The sequence below is a fragment of the Phoxinus phoxinus genome (genome assembly GCF_949152265.1).
Source record: "Phoxinus phoxinus genome assembly, chromosome: 23".
Classification (NCBI taxonomy): domain Eukaryota; kingdom Metazoa; phylum Chordata; class Actinopteri; order Cypriniformes; family Leuciscidae; genus Phoxinus; species Phoxinus phoxinus.
In genome coordinates, this window is record NC_136898.1 from 6,440,246 (window position 1) to 6,457,742 (window position 17,497).

Sequence of the window (17,497 nt, forward strand, 5' to 3'; positions counted from 1 at the left end):
TACTGCCAATACATACACGACACACTGCTGTGAGCAAGCAAGACATACTGCTGCTGTACAATGCAGCGTACATGAATTACCCATAGCAGCTCTATACAGGTGCAGCTGGGGAAGTTGGAGGGTTTCTGAAAGCACACTGCACTGCTAAGGCAAATGCCACCCAAATTTGAAGGTTGAGCAGCGAGCTCATTGGCTACAGATACGGCAGAAACCAATCAGCTGTGTCCAATAGATAACGATGTGATTATGAACAGGTGAGTAAAATGACCTATTAGCCTGCACCATCTAGAGTTTCATGCCAGAACTTTGTATTTGCCCCATTTTATACTCCCTTGCCTATGTCTCCCTATACACCCACATATTGGTAACGAACTTGTATAATAAGTATAATTTCTGGTGCTTTTCTATCATTCTCTTCACAATTTGACGTCCCCCGCCACATAAGAATGCTGATTTTTAGAAGGTCTGACTCTGAGGGCATGTTTAAACGACACTGTTTTCAACAGAAAATGGAAGACTTTTTATGCATTTTGGCCGTTCATTTACACGACAACAGTGTTTTGGGGGCAAACGGGTTTCAAAGTGCAAGGTTTTGAAAATGATGCCTTTATCTTCTCCATGTAAACAACAAAAACGCTGATCGCAACCTATGCCTGTACGTGGCCTGTCTGAACTGACGCTGTGCTTGTTTTTACCAACAATCGGTAAACACTATCTGTTTGGCATCTGTGCTGATCAGATGCTATGCAGAATGTTTCTCAACAGGAAGAAATTCTTCTGAATGTTTCTTATAAGGAAGAAACTATGAAAAATATTTTTCAGAAGGAATGTTAAATATAGACTGAGATGATCAATGCCACAATAGTTGGCATTCTCTTGTCATTATTGTAAAATATAAAACTTTGGAGCATTCTTGAAACATCCCAAAGAATATGTAGACTTGTATGGACCACATTCTCTGAAAATATTACCTCAACAACACATAAAAATGGTGCAAAAAATCTGATATATGTCAATATATGTTTTTGTTTAGTTGTTTAAATGAAAATGTAGTGCATGAATGAGATTTTTAAATAAAATATCTTTATTTGTATAACAATGATGTGTATTAATTTGATTATAGCAAAAATTATCTAAACATGTCTTCAAATCAAACAACTTGCACGGAACAAAAGACAACGAATGACTCATGAGTCATGACTCAAACAACTATGAATCATTTGCCAGTGTCTACTGGATTCTGCAGTCCCTTTTCTCTGATTCTTTAGAATATGAGTAGTCTTCTAAAATGTCTGTATTTCCATTTTTCCTCTTCATCTCTAAAATCATCTCCAATAGTCTCTCAACCTGAGAAACATTGCGGTCATTATTGTTAAATGCATGACACCTTGACCCACATGTTGAGATCAACTCTTGCAGTTGCGTGTCAGTGTTTTTAATGTACTCTGATACAGTTTTCCCTCTTAATTTCTCCTTGCTTGTGAACAGAACAATGGTTTCTTTTACCACGTCCACACCAAACGCTCTCTGTATGTTCGGAAGTATTGCTCTCTCGCCATCGGTGTAACGGCCAAGTTCCGTGACCAGCAAATACACGTCAGGCCCTGGCTGCCCGAGTTCTTTGCATTTCTTTATCTGCTTCTCCTGTTTTCTCCTGTCTTCATCAAAGAAATCTGGGGTGTCTATAACCCTGATCTTGATTCCACAAACAGTTTCCTCTGCCATCTGGCACACCTGTGTTACTGGCACAGAACTGGCAAATGATTCAAAATGATGATTTCTCAGGATGGTGTTTCCGGTAGCGCTCTTTCCACTTCCTGTCTTTCCCAGTAGCGCAATGGTCAAGGTGTTTTTCTTCTTGATGGCAGCTTGGTTACCTCCTTAAATATAATATAATTAATATGCTGCATGTAACAATATAAATTAAAAATAAAATAATTTTATTTCAATTTCAAAAACTGCATCCTTTCTGTTCTAATTCTACATTTAACTGATTTAAAGGGATAGATCAGCTGTTTGGTTACCGACGTTCTAGAAAATATATTTTGTGTTCAGCAGAAGAAAGAAATTCATACAGGTCTGAAACAACTTGTGTGTGAGTAAATGATGACAGGATTTTCATTTTTGGGTGAACTATCCCTTTAAATATGTCACCAAGGTAGTTGAAATGGCAAGAAAGACTTGTGATAGTCTTGTAAGTATCAAACAAATCAGCAATTGACCATCTCCACTCTTTACATGAAAGGCTATCCTCTATCTAAGTCTAAAAAAACATTTCTTAGTGTCTTTCTTAGTTTATTTCACAGGTAGAAATGCAGATTCCATTTTTGTTATTATATGCTTTGATAATTTAGATTTGAATGGTTGTTACCTGGTATATGCTCTTGTGCCATTCGTGGATTCCGGATCTCCCTTTCCACAGATGTGGTCCTGTGTGATGATCTGCAGTTAAATAGAATATGGATCAAGGAATGGATATGATCTCTCTGGAAAGGGTACAATCATCTGGATAAACTCATATGTGACCACATATAAACTCATATAGTATACCTTTCATGCTTGTATACTTGGAGCTCAGGCCCACTTTTGTGACAGGTAATCAGTTGTTCGATTAAGTCACGTTGCTCCAGATTTTTGTTAAAATCACACACTTTCCTTCCACATTGATGGAGAATGCTATCCATGTTCTTATCGGTTTCTTTGTTTGGCCTTACTGATGTCTTATCTTCGCTACTGACCAGAACTACAACAGTATTTTCCTCCATTTTCTTTCCAAACTTTTGCTGAAAATGTGCAAACATTTCCATATCCCTTCGAAAAACATGGTCACGCTGCAGAACAAATAAAATCATACATGGACACCTAGATGATGTCTCCATGTACTTCTCAATTACAGTCTGAGGCTCTTGAATAACAGTAATCCATTTGACTCCTATCTGCAGCGATACCTCTTCAGCAGACTGCTCTGGCAGGAAATGTTCATACCCAATAATTTTATTTCCCACCAGACAGTTACACCATCGGTTTGCCCCTATCAGAAAAAAATTTATGTCTCCACAGAACTGATGAGTGTGGTCATGTCCTGTAATGAAGTCCACAAAAGCAGTTTTGAAATCCATCATCAAACTAACATGACCTGAGCAGTGTGTTTTTACAGCATTTATGAATCATGTTAGAGTCTGTTAAAGGGGTAATCGGATGCAAAATTCACTTTTATATGGTGCGTCTTTGCAGTGTGGACACAACCACCTCCATACAATGAAAAAAATCCATTCACTCCTTTTTTTTAAATCCTCAAAAAGTCTAAACACTCTCAATAATCAAGCCGTTTGGATTTTCTGAGCAATAAGATGTCATATTGCTCATGCTCTGCCCACGATCGCAGACAGATTGTCCCGTATTAGCATATTTACTCCCTCAGCCATTTGTATACGACAATTCACCATGACGTCACAACAGTAATAGATGTTCTTCCGGGTGACAAAAGCCTAAGCGTTCCTATGGCAACGCTAGTAAATTGCTTGGAAAGGAGACCCACCGTCGGCAGTAAAAATGTAATAAAAATAAAAAATGTAATGAAATATAATGCGTTTTTGATCATAATAACAACTGTATTTAATGATATAAATATGAAGAAGTAAAAAATATAATAAATATGTAATATAATGGGCCTACACATAATTAGTAAAATACTCTCTATAGCTCTTTTTTCTAGCCAAAATAACGTGCTATATATCATGGTCATTAAATGGCTTTCCTGAGGTAAATGTTATGTGACATAATTGTCCTCCAGCAGTTATATTGACCTCTTTGCGCGGTTGAAAAACACTGATTGGTCGATATTATGAATGAGGAATATACATTTCGGTAAGTTGCGTGAGAAAATGGATGATTGGCGTAGAGAGAGAGATGTGAAAAGTGACAATTACTTGAGTCTCACGGTCAATGCGTGAGAGTTGGCAGCAATCTTTTACTTCAGGCAGTGACTGGCAATGAGTCTGATCTTCAAAAGAGACAAGTTTACTAATATTAGTCTCGAATTTCCCCTGCTGAAGATAAATGCTCTGCTATGATTTTGTAGATGGACCGTTTTGAGAATACACTAAGCATAGTTGAAGGGCAAGCAGGGTTGGCAGCAGAAAGGTAAACGTTGGATGAATCAAAATTTAGGGGATCATTAAGATTTCCTACTTTTAGCAGTTGAGCAGTTGCTTATTATCATTTAAAGAGACATGCACCGAAACGGGTCGCTGTGAACAGAGATGTTTTTGAGAAGGTAAAAAGGGTGTTTTACACAACCATTGAGGAATTTTAACCAAAGTATGTTACAAACTTTACATGAAGACCCTCATACCAACTTGTGGAAAATGGGCATCCGATTGACCCCTATAAGTAATCGCACCTAATTTGTAAGCTACTTTGAATTGAGCAATATCGGTTTAATAAATAAATGCAGTTTAAAGTGCATTCACTATATGTTGAGTTCTGATTTAAAAAATGTATGAGTAAATGTTCAAATTAACATGATGCTGTATAGAAATAATCATTTTTAGTTTTTGCTAATTTAATGTTAACAAAATATTATATTGCTCTTTTAAGGACTTCTCAAAGCTTTTCAGATAGGCACACAATGTTTTACAAATCAATCCATAGTGAATTCAAACATTTACAACAATGTGTGTTCCCTTGGAAACAGACCTAAGACCATGGCATTGCTAGCACCACACACTACAGCTGAGCTCTAATCGCAACTTTATCTTCTATTACTTCAGTGAGTCTCTGAAATGATAAATGCTTCAAAGAATTCTCACAATTGAGCCTTAACTATTTAAAATTAAAACACCACAAACATTTTTTTAAAAGCTTACCTTTTGACATACTGACTCGGTACGAAGTTTCAGATAATTTCACACAAAAACAAACACAACTTGAGACGAGTCTGCACATTAACTGAAAGTGAAACTTTTTTTAAACTATGAAAAGGGGCGGATCAAAATTACCATGTAGGTCCTCACTAAACACTGAGATCATAGTTGTCATACTTTTTTTTTATTATGATTGTATTATGTTCTGTGGAGTGACAACTCACTCTCACAGCTCAAGAAAAAAGTCTGTAAGAAAAAAGATAACTCATGGATTTGACAGACCTGGAATGTTCAAGTGAGAGTAAATATGGCCTGAATAACTATTTAAGTCACATGATCTTGTACTCCTGCGTATTTGTCACTCCTGATTAGCAGGAGGTTACCAGTGTTTAACTGGTCATGTGATCTCAACTTGCCCAATGAGAGGAGACCTATATGTAGAATAAAATAACATTTAAGTTATATGACAGGAGTGTCATTTTTATATCAAAAGTAATACTATTAGTGTCTTTACATATAAAACTTTAAAAGTGCAGATAAGCGAATTCTGAGAAATTATGTTGAAAGCGGATCTGACCGAGCAACAAAACACTTGGTGTTTTATAATATTGTGCATAGTAACTTAAAAGTGAGTGGTGGTTTCAGACATTATTTTATTAAAGTGCAATAATGTTAGTGCCGCACTCGTACTGACTCTTATTCTGCCGACAGAAAGAAAAGCTCGTACTGAAGGCGGAGCGGTTTGACCAATCAGATGAAAGGGGCGTTTCAGCGCCGCCCACAAGCGCGGACGAAATATCGAACCCATAAACCGATTTGTAAACCACAAACGAAAAATGGAGCCAAAATCTAATTTTTCGTTTTTTAAACTAAACAAAAAAACGAATAAACAAGCTGTTTTTTCATTTCTCGTTATTCCATTCCAAATAGGAAATGAAATGATCAGATGATACACGGACCGTTGCTGAATTTGTGACCCTTTTGGGTAAACTTTAGCCTGGGAAAACCCAGACCCTCTCAGTTGTAACTGAGTAAGGGTCTGGCAAAGCTCCATAGACAATTCATTTCCACAGGGGCGTCACCAACGGACGTCGGAAAGATCTAAAACCAATCAGAGCGATGAATGACATGACGTATGCAGAGCGACGGAGAAACATCTCGAGACTCTCAGCAATTCTCTGTTTGTGTTAACGAAAATGACCATTTTAAATCGCTTGAAACAGACGCGATAGCTGATTCGAACGAGTGATGTTGTGATGTTCCACGGCGGCATCCATGTCTGTAATGTACAAAATCTGCGTCACCGTCTCTGCTCTGTCGTCATCGTGTAAAACGTTTCTGATTTGTGCCGCGATTTCGGCGGATTGGAAATGGGTTTCAATGGGCTCTTTGCCAGACCCACTTGCAGAGCAAATCTAAATTTGCCGGAAGTGGTCTGGGTTTTCCCAGGCTAGGTAAACTTGCTTGTTTTGGTGATTTTAAATATCAGCAGTGTTTTTCAGAAATTGCTTACTCCACCTTTAAGTAGACAAAATCAATTAGTTCACCAGTCTGCCTTTATGGGGAGCTCTAAGGTTTAAGGCCCATATACACGCCAAGAACAACTACTTTCATACATTCTACTTGAACTTACTACTTAAGTTATGCATGTTAATACACAATAAAAACGAACGAGAACTCTGTAAAAAACAGCAGAGTTTTGTTGATTCTAAGCACTTGCTTGTTTAAATGCTCGAGCTCGTTACAGCAGGATGGATTATGATTGGCTGCCAATGTTTTTATTGTTCATTAGCTGGATCAAATAGTTCTGAAAGTGATTCCAACGATATCATTTTTCTGTGCCATTATCGTTGTAGGTGTGGTGTAAACTCTGCTATACTTTAATATTGAGAACGATTTTTTAGAACTAACGTTATATATTTATCGTTAATCTTTATAGTTAATTCTCCTTGGTGTAACTTTAAACGGCCTCCCCTCAAGCGCGAGAGCAGCATGGTTTATTTAATCTCCCATTTCAGGTACAGTTATTTAAAAACAGTTTATTCAGCCAAAACTCATTTGTATGTATATTTATAAACTTTTATTTATGTTAAGTAGCGAATATTGGACATGGATTTTTTTTAAATGAAAACCGATCAGGCTGACTGACTGAATGACCGACCGACCGTTAGCCTAGCTGCTAAATGTCTTGTCAATAAAGGTGAGGTTTACTTGAGGGTTTTTGTCAAAGGTAGGCTGCTATTAATTTCCCTAATTGTAAAACTTTTAAGTTGTCTGAATCATTTAATACACACTGTGTGCCGTTAGTCTGGCATAAGGGGGAACTAGGGGGAAATCCCGTTTTAGGATGGGCTGGCAAAAAAAAAAAAAAAAACCTATTATTGGATTAATCGTTTTTAAAAATGTGGTCGATTCTGTATTGATCAGAAGCTACGAATCTTTTCTCTCTATGTATTTTCGCAAACATTGAACATAAAATCTGATTGACGTTAATCTTATTAGTCTTCTCCACTAGATGGCATCCTAAAACCAATTATATATTACGGCAGCATAGGCTATAGTTTGGCATCAGTATCTCTGTTAAAGAAAAGTATTCAGGTCTCAAGCACTAAGAATAGGAAGTGGGGCTTTTAAAACATACTTAGTCAGTCTCAGCGATGCAGGTGGAAATGGCGGAGTTGCTTTAGACATTCGGAGACTTAAGTTAAAGATGACATAGGCTACTGGTGTTCCATAAGGGGGCATGTTGAGACCCATCCAGTCAAAGAAGTATTAAAAAAAATGTTAGGAACATGAATATGTAAATTATAGTAGTTTTGGATGGAATGCTGATACAAATTCCAAGAAGTTAGAAATTGATGACATAAAAATAAGCTCAACGGTAGTAATACCTATAATACATCCTTGGGTGTTCCAAATGCCAATGGTAGATCTCAAGCTGCACGTTAAAATAGGCCTTAATGAAAAGGAAAGCTGTATGCCAAAATAAATAATAGTGGATCAATATTTTAAACAAATTATTTTAATAGTTTTCAAATCTATACTGATGGGTAAAAAAAAAAAAAAAATCCAGATTCTGTTTTTTACAGCAGCAGCTATATTTATTCCTTTTTTAAAATATAGTATTGTTAAGAGATGATCAAATCGCATATCTGTATTCACAACAGAAATTATGGCAATTCTATTGGCTATGCAGTGGTGGAAGAAATTCATACATTAAATGTAGTATGTTCAGACTCATATTCAGCATTGCACAGTTTAAATAGTGGGAAATCAGATTCAAGACAGGATATTTTATGTGAAATTTTACTGAATTTATATAGAATTAATCAAACTGTAGTAAGAGTAGAATTTTTATGGATACTTACCTGCCCATGTAGGGGTAAAAGGGAATGAAAGGGAATCAATCTGACAGAAAAGGATTGATTGTAGAACAACCATATCATTTAAAATGATTCGTTTTAGTCTTTTTGAGTGGAAGTTCCCCACACTGGAAGTCTGTTCAAAACGCTTCAAAACGCAGTAGGCTCGTCAGGTAAAAGGTGGATATGCAACAAGGCTTTTGTTAAGGAACCCCTTGCTTAATTCTTCTTCTTTCCTCTTTTAGGGCTCCAGCAACAGGCCTTAATGAGCTTCACCATACATGACCGTGGTCTCGACTCGAAGAACAGCACACAGAGAGGGATTTACACCACTGTGTAAACCAAAGAATCAAGTAAGGACAATTTAAAAAGTCGAAGTGATAGTTCACCCCCACAAAAAAAAGAAAGAAAGAACAACAAAAAAATACATTTTAAAAACTATCCCATGTCTTTTTTCTATAGGATAAAAGTTTTGTTCTCACTTTAACACCGTGTCCTAACCACACGCTACGCGACGCCGCGACACGCGATAAAAGGCGTCTTTTATGTTAATCAGAGTTTTTGTCCTAACCAGCCGCGACACGCGACGATTCTATTTTAGAAACTGTTTCTATTTTTTTGCGACGTCGCGCTGGAACAACAAACACAAAGTGTGGCAATGATAATCTCAGGCACTGTTTATGTGCTTCATTTAATGTTAAAAGCGTGTAATGTGACTTTGAATATAATTTAGTGCTCCCAGCTTTGTAGCTGTAAAAGCAACAATGGATAATTTATCTCAGATCTTGCCTACATATCTATTTTCTTGCGATTGCCGTCAGGATTACTCTCTGATGCTGTGTACTTGACGCGAGAGCCCGCCCACACGCTGTTCTGATTGGCTGTGGGTTTTGATAGATTTTTACGCATCTTGCAGTCGCGTCGCGTCTAGTGTGGACAGACAAATTATTTGTCGCATCACGTCTGGTTAGGATGCGGTGTAGGTACTATATGGTGAAGTGTGTAATTTCTGAGCAACTGGCGACTAAAATTATATTGCAAAAATAATGATAGTTCCTAAATTGTTGCTAAACACGGCTACTGTCAGACTCACGCCATTGGTTGATTTAGAAGTTGACATGCCAAAAAGCAGTGTTTTGAGAGCACCATGCAGCCACAGTGTTTACCCATGAATGGCTAATTTTTATTGTATATATTTGTATATATTACCATCAGAGAAATGACACCATTCTACTTTAATGCTAGGGTTCCCACAGTTATCTGGATGTAGGCCTATTGTTTAAATATTCTGGTTTCCAGGCCTGTAAAAGTAATGCATTTTTAGTTATGAAATGCATGCTTCTTCAAATGCTCAGCTGTAAAAATATTAAATCATATAGATTTGACTCTTTTTGATCTGTTTAAAATGATTTTTAAAATCATTTTTTAGTCTTTTAAATAATTGGAAAATTCATGGAAATTGATAAAATATTAAAATGGTTCAAAATATACATGCTTCTAGGTATGCTCTAAAATATTGAATCATTTCAGCTGTAAAATATTTCATCATAAAGATTTGGAACTAAAAATTCTGTTAAATTTACATGCACTCATGTCATTCTAAATCTAGAAACTATAAAAGTGTAAGACAAATCATTGCAAATGATTGGTCAGTAGGTGTGTGAAGCCTATGTGAATGCTGTGTGTGTTTGAGAGCCCTAAGTAGAAAAGTAGATAGATATAGGTAATCAACAGATTCATCATCCCTAAGAAGATAAGGACAAAAATGTAATTTGAGTAATACTGTCAAATTACTCCATCATGAAGGTACGTGTTTAAAGGAAAGAGTCAAAGTTCAACAAGCTTCAGTGTTCTTCACACTTATGACATGATGACTCTCTTTTGTGACCAATTAACACTTTTTTGACCACGTTATATATTTAACAGTGTTATGCTCTGGAAAGGCTTTTAGCACCTAAATCACAAATGTTTGTATCTGTAATGATGTCTCCTCCTTCAATGTTAATTTAAGTGTAAAATGTAGTTCGGCATGGTCTCTGGTGTCTCTGTGCTTGACTTATGATGCAATAATTCTGTGAACACTTGTGACCAATCAACACAAAATATGTAACTCTCTCTCGAGACTCTGTTTGCACTTGTCTCTGACATTTGTCATCTGTAGTCTCATTAAACATGCTGTTGAAGCCTAACAATAAAAGGTGTTAGGCAAACAGACTTGAGCTGATGCAACCAGAGCTATCATAGAGGTGGTTGCTGAGATCCTTTCCCATTGGGAGTGAGTTTCTCATTATTACACCAAAACACTTAAATTTATCAAACTTTGTACAAGACCAACAAAAGTGTCACTTAAATGTATGGTTTACTTTGGAATATTTGGCAGAAAAAAGATTTTGTGAATGTTTCTGTGTGCATAAACACACAAGGTTTCAGCAACAACCTCAAGCACTATATGTATACTAGTGGTCTGTCTGTTAGATGGTCAGTTAACACATGTTGCTGCAATCTCAGGTAATCTTAGGCCGTGTGTCCACCAAAGAGTTTTTAGCCAGCTGAAAACGCTAGGCGATCTGTTGAAAACTAGGGCTGGGCGATATGTCCTAAAAAAAAATCCCTGATTTTTTCACAAAAAATTCGATTTACGATTTAAATCGACTCCCCCCCCCCCTATTTAAAATCAATCTGCAGATGACAGATAAATTGTTCAAAACACAAGTTTTAGCTTTATTTAATTATATAAAGTGCAATCAGAAACAACAAGCCAAGATGGCAGGCCCTGCCCTGCCTTTGTAAACAGTGAAAATGTAACATAACATAAAATGGGTGGATTGGGATTGGTGGAGATGTAAAAAAACACTTGCATCACAATTATAACTGTATTGTGATTGTCAAAACAGTTGGTGACTAAACAGAATTTTATTAAGTTTAGTGACAACACAATGTTTACATGGTGGTACACTGATTGTATGCTACTGTTTATTGCTTGACACAAATTTCACAATTTCAATTCTTGTGATTTGATTCTGATCTTGATTCAATATCGATTCCTTTGGATAAATATTAGGTACGGTAGATACGTTAATGTGTTATGTTAATTTTTCTCCTCCAAAAAAACCTCACCTACTGTAAACATACAGAGCCCTGTCAGCTGGTATTATTATTAAAGGTTAAAAATAACATCTCAAATGTATTTTAATGCGTTTTTTATAATGACAACGTTATATTATTTTATGATATAGGTAAAAATATAATAAATATGTAATATAGTTACATATTTAGCTAAATACTCCTCTCTACAGACAATTGTTTAAGTCCAACTAACGTGTTATGGTTATTAAATGGCTTTCCTGAGGTAAACGTAACGCTACGTGACTGTTCTCCTGCTGTTTATGGGCCTTTCCGCGGTTAAAAAAACACTTGATCGATCGATTTTATTACATTTTGGTAAGTTGAACTGTATCTTTCAAATTACCTATTGATCATTCGTGTTTATTTATATTAACTAAGTTGGTAGTAACATGATCGGTTCACGTGCCGCTTGAACTGAGATCTGTCACGTCACATTTACAAGTGCCAAAACGGTGTTTATTGTTTGAATTTTGTAATTAAATTGACAGAAACTGAGAGCTGAGAATTTGTTATATATTAATAGTCCCGTAACCTTCTGTCGGTGTCAGTGTCCTCTTTGCTTCGCGATGTGGCGTGAGAGCGTGTGAAAAGTGACAACTGCGGCTGAGCAGTTGAGTCTGAACTACAACTGAGTCTCACGATGAATGCGTGAGAGTTGGCAGCCCTGCAGATTCAGTTTGCAAATGTTTTTGGCGGGTGTGCTTGTGCAGCCTCGGTCTTGTTCATTTGCCATGTTGTTTGTGTAGCTCTATGGCAAACGCGCTAAGCGGTCGGAACTACGAGAGCCCAGAGGGGAGCGTCTGTGGATATTACAGATAAAACCGGTTTTCATTCAAACATATCGACGTACACTACACATTCGAATTAATAGATTTATCGCCCAGCCTTAATTATACGCAATACTGAAGAGGGGGAGAAAAAAAATCTAAAAAAAATTATTTTTTGAAAATATGAATCGATTTGACCTACCAACTCGATTTTTAAATCAAATCATTTTTTTCCCAGCCCTACTGAAAACGGCGAGCTATGGGTGCTTGAGAGCGTTTTGGCAGCACAGTTTTTTTTTTCAGTTGAGACGCTTTGTTGCTATGATATGATGTGGTATTAATCACGCCCCTCCTCCACTGTGATTGGACGGCTGGGTAAAAAGTGACAGCGATGTGCGCTGCGTTTTACTATTTTTTTATGCATTATGTGTATGCTAGCTCGCTCAAGTACTGCGGAGCTAAACCATTTAGTGCTTTGTAAGTAATCAGCAATATTTTAAAATGTATACGATGTTTAATAGGCAGCCAATGCAGTGTTGACAGAACGGGGCTAATATGGTCATACTTCCTGGTTCTGGTAAGAACTCGAGCTGCTGTGTTTTGAACTAGCTGTAGTTTGTTTGTTAAGCATGCAGGGCAACCACCCAGTAGAGCATTACAATAATATAATGTATATTAATGCAATGTGAGAATATTTGTGGTTCTGATATAATTTTTTAAAATATGATATTTTAATAATAATAATACAGTATGACTATAATTTAGTCATTTTGAGCAAATTTTACATGTCTATTTACTTTGAAGATTAATTTTATTAGAATTTACAGGGACATGTCTAAAGTATTACATGTCTAAAGCTTCAAGCTTTTAATTTGTATTGTATATTAACATGCATAACTTAAGTAGTAATTTCAAGTAGAATGTATGGCAGTAGAACGATTAGTTCTAATAGTAGTTTGTCAAACCTACAGCAAGTGTGTCTGTGCAGATACCTTAATGTGTAAAATGTACCTTTAAAATAAGCTCTGAAATATTCTCTTTTATTAAAATATTATTAATTTATGTCAAAACTGTATGAATATTCTCTTTTAATAAAATATTATTAATTTATGTCAAAACTGTATGAATCAGATTAATCCCATCTATGAATATTTAACTAGTAAGTGGGTTGAAAGGTGAATAATCAGACGTCATGTTGAATGGGTGGTCTCTGCGCGTTCTGCAAGTATATAACAGTCATGTCAGTAATGCTCCAGGAGGACAAACTTGACAAGCATCCTCGTACAGATTTGGAATAGGTCTCTTATGAAGCATAGATTGAGCTATCCTCAATATGTCTAACTGGGGCGCAACAAACACGGAAAATGAAACAATCCAATACTGCTTTCCGAACAACAATTTGTCTTGTACCAAAAATGTAAAACCTGGATTCGAGTACATTATTGTATACATATTCATTTCTACAATATCAGTGTTCACTGTTTTTCTGAACTTGCTGGTGATCATCTCAATCTCTCACTTCAAGCAGCTTCACACTCCAACCAATGTGCTGATCTTTTCTCTGGCAGTGGCTGATCTGATTGTGGGACTGATTCTTATGCCAGTACAGGGTATCAAATTGATCGAGCCGTGCTGGTTCTTTGGAGAAATATTTTGCTCGATATTTCCTTTTATTTTCTATGTGGTTGTAACAGCATCTCTTGGTAATTTAATTATTATATCTGTGGATCGTTACATTGCTGTGAATGACCCTTTGCGATATCCATCAAGGGTAAATATTAACAGAGCAGTTTTTTCTATTGTTGCAAACTGGGTATTTTCCTGCGTTTATTCTTTTTTTCTTTTGTACGATTCTCTACTCTATCCAGAGAAAAATTATAAGTGTATTGGAGAATGTGTACTCGTTATTAAGTTGGGATATATCATAACAGATGTCTTAATTACTTTAGTGACACCTTGTTGTTTAATCATTACTTTATATCTGAAAATCTGTGTCGTAGCAAAACGTCAAGCAAAGCATATGAATTCACTCACAGACAAAAAGGCCAAGTCAGAAACAAAGGCTGCAAGAACCTTAGGTATCGTTGTAATTGTTTATCTTCTTTGTTGGATACCATATTATATAGCTGCTCTTACTGTTGGTCAAGACACAGGTGACTCCTTTGTAATTAATATAATGTATTGGATTTTATGCATGAATTCATGCATGAATCCACTTATTTATGCAATGTTTTATAGATGGTTTAGAATATCAGCAAAATACATTTTGACTCTGAAAATATTCAAACCTTCATCAGAATACTTCAACCTATTTATGGAAGAGAAATGATCTCCTGCTGTTGCATTACTGTAAACGTTATGTAAAGCACATATGAAGGGTATAGTTTACCCCCAAATTAAAATGATGCCATCTATTCACCCCTATATTGTTCCAAAACTGTATAACTTTTTCTTATGTGGAATATAAAACATTTTAAGAAACATCTCAGCATTCTTTAAAATATTTCTGTTCTACATCAGAAAGAAATGCGTACAGGTTTAGGACAATATGAGGTTGTAAATAATGACATTTTGGGGTCAATTATCCCCTTAAGATCATCTGTCTCCAGATAAAGTGGTGTGATCTTCATTGTGAAAGATAAGATAGGATCAATCTCTGTGTAGCTTATGGTTTTGACACCGTATCAATCCCCATTTGTTCTCTTAAAGGCCTTCAAATGACTAAGATCATTTAAACAACTTCTTTCTAAGAATTTACAAACTCAGAGTGGAAAACTGATGCAAGCTCAAATCTTGTTTATACATGAAGAATAATGCTGTTTAATAGTGTTAATCACAATATAAATGTGTAGTCTTCAGGGACTTTTTTAAATATTGAGTTTGGGTTTATCTGCAAACGCTAAAGAACTGTGATGTGGTGTGATGGGGAAAAGTCGCTTTCCAAAGGATAGAAGTTAAGAGAAAATATAAATACATTTTTTTTGCAATGTTCAAGTGTTATTTCAGAGATAATCTTTAATTTAAGTGAAAGACTTCAACACTAAAGATTATTTCTACCAGTGGTTAAAATTTGTAATACACGAGGATCAAGACAAATGAGATAGAGACGGGATAAAATGACTAAGGATTAGTTTGAGTGATGATATGGACAGTTATTAAGCATTTCTTTTTGTCTGTTCCCATAGTGCCTGTACTGTATTTAACTTATCTAACACACAGCTATGGAGATTTGGAGCCCAGCATGTCTAACCAGAAATACTGTGCAGACTTTCTTTCAATAGGTGATACTGTAATCAATAAATCTAGATCTAGTATACAAATTAATGTTTCTTATTAAAATTGTAGGCCTCCTTTAATTTAAACTGACATAAAGTATGCCGGTCATGGAAACTGACAAGGTTATTGTTATAGGTCACATTGTTGGCCAATTGGCAAAATCATTGTTCATACAGTTGTTTTTATAGTACTTTTTAAAAAATCATTCTTTTAGACTGAAATGAATTTTAAAATGTGTTAATAATATAGTTTTAACGGTGCTTGTGAGTAAAAAGGTATAGGCTATATTAATAAAATGTCTAATAATTTAAATGATCAAATTTAACTATTCAATTTAATCAACTCATAATTAATAAAATGAGTTGATTTTAATTCAATACAAATGCATTTATAAACCTTTTTCAGTGATTGTCTAGTCTTGTGCTTGAAATGCCATAGTGTAAATTTGACATTTATTTTATACACAAGAAGTAAAATTGTACTTTCTCAAATTTTATTTTATTTTAATATGTGTTTAAGTAACCTAATCAGGCTTATTAGATATGATTAGTTACTACTAACGTATTATTAGATCTGGAGATGGGAAAGTATACCTGTAAACTCTGGACACATTTGTAAATATCTTGCCTAAAAGTATAGGCCTGTCGCAATAATTACTATATTAACTTATCGCACGATAACAGGGACATGACCTTGATCATTTTTGGTGACGCGATATATTGCCTATTATGTTTAAAAACATTTGAGCTAAAAACATTTAGCAAAAAAAAAACCAAAAAAACATTTTAGCTGATCGTACTGCCTCGATCACTCATCTTGTCTGCTCTCTGTATCAGAGGCAGCTCCTCCTCACACACAGAGCGGACACCGACAGGTGAAGAAAAGACGTTGTTTGAGACGTTATAGTGTTTCACTACAGAAAGTTCAAATGGACTTTTTCAAAGCCGTAATCCACTGTTCCTGTGCAAATATAAATGTGACAGCCCGTAATGGTGCACCCTCACTGAGAGCATTGAGGCAGTTTCCAGAGAAACTGCTGTTTTTCCAGTTTTTTTATGCAAATGTGCACTAGACTGACGTGTTTAACTGTTGCGGTCGTGTTTTTTGCTTAAAGGGGTGGTTGAGTATGGTTTCACTTTTCTAACTTTAGTTACTGTGTAATGTTGCTGTTTGAGCAAAAACATCTGCAAAAGTTACAATGCTAAAATTTACATAAACCCCGCCCCCGGGAACACCGTCCATGTTGAGAAGAGGAAGATTTGTTGTAGTCGAGCACATTTGTGAGTCCGCTCAAACTCTAGCATCTGTCTTTTCACATGCAATATAGTCACTCTGTGTGCATCTCACAACAGTTCCTATACGAGCGATTTATAGATTTCCATGACAAAATATGCTAATTGAATGTAGTTAACTCCACATCAGCAACATAAATTAATCAACTAACCATTCAGAGACGTCCGGTTGCTTTCTACATGTTGTCACTTCTTCTTGAGTCTCTCCATCATTATCTGACTCTGTTTAAACATAAAAGGCAGAACAGTTTCTGTCATTTTAGTGTGTCTGCGTGAGGTAATCGGAGCTGCTAACACACACACACACACACACACACACACACACACACACACACACACACACACACACACACACACACACACACACACACACACACACAAACTCTTGAAGATCCACCCTCTGTGTCGGGAGCAGCAGCTTATTTGCATTTAAAGGGCCAGACACAAAATGGTGCGTTTTTGCTCTCCCTCAAAAAGTGACAACTTTAACATGCTATATAAAAATATCTGTGAGGTATTTTGAGCTAAAACTTCCCACACTCTGGGGACATCAGAGATTTATTTTACATCTTGTGAAAAGGGCATTTTACCACCCCTTTAAACACGCGGCACTCAAGCTCATATGGTGTTTGGGGTCAATATGACCCCAATCGACTTTTCCTTAAAAAAACATGGTTCCCTTCATCTCCATGGCATTTTTTACTTTTTCTACATCATCTATCTATATACACGAAACAACCTAAAAAGTCAGAATTACCCCACATTGAAAATGAATGGGAAAAGCCAAAGATTTTATTCTTATTTTTCAT

The 17,497-nt window shown here is 36.0% G+C and overlaps 3 protein-coding genes across 6 annotated transcripts in view; 2 read left to right on the plus strand and 1 right to left on the minus strand.

Moving 5' to 3' along the window:
- Window positions 1-1,062: 1,062 nt before the first annotated feature.
- On the minus strand, window positions 1,063-7,682 carry LOC306991788 (GTPase IMAP family member 2). Of its 3 annotated transcripts, none has more exons than XM_079599963.1 (3): window positions 7,507-7,682; window positions 2,372-2,442; window positions 1,063-1,880 (listed from the first exon to the last, which is right to left on the minus strand). In XM_079599963.1, exons 1-3 carry the CDS (start codon window positions 7,620-7,622, stop codon window positions 1,231-1,233), a joined length of 837 nt encoding a protein of 278 aa, XP_079456089.1. In that variant the 5' UTR covers window positions 7,623-7,682; the 3' UTR covers window positions 1,063-1,230. The 3 variants fall into 3 exon arrangements, with proteins under 3 accessions (XP_079456089.1, XP_079456090.1, XP_079456088.1); XM_079599964.1 differs by lacking the exon at window positions 7,507-7,682 and adding an exon at window positions 4,869-4,992; XM_079599962.1 differs by lacking the exon at window positions 7,507-7,682 and adding an exon at window positions 2,551-4,071.
- The window catches only part of LOC306991784 (trace amine-associated receptor 13c-like), an 81,439-nt gene continuing 70,726 nt past the window's right edge, over window positions 6,785-17,497 (plus strand). For both annotated transcript variants that reach the window (XR_013796166.1, XM_079599958.1), the window contains exons 1-2: window positions 6,785-6,883; window positions 8,473-8,580. The gene's annotated coding sequence lies outside the window, so the exon portion shown is untranslated. The remainder of the gene's footprint in view (window positions 6,884-8,472; window positions 8,581-17,497) is intronic.
- On the plus strand, window positions 13,454-14,449 carry LOC306991786 (trace amine-associated receptor 13c-like; the record flags this gene model as incomplete). The annotated part of the gene is made up of 1 exon (XM_079599960.1): window positions 13,454-14,449. The coding sequence occupies one exon, from the start codon at window positions 13,454-13,456 to the stop codon at window positions 14,447-14,449; it is 996 nt and encodes a 331-aa protein (XP_079456086.1).

Bases quoted from the DNA above. Each gene is read 5' to 3' on its own strand.
- LOC306991788 (XM_079599962.1), bottom strand. From the start codon at position 3,122: ATGATGGATTTCAAAACTGCTTTTGTGGACTTCATTACAGGACATGAC. The intron at 2,443-2,550 runs GTATACTATATG...ATTTAACTGCAG, and splicing joins CAAGTATACAAGCATGAAAG to ATCATCACACAGGACCACAT. The intron at 1,881-2,371 runs GTAACAACCATT...ATTATATTTAAG, and splicing joins GGCACAAGAGCATATACCAG to GAGGTAACCAAGCTGCCATC.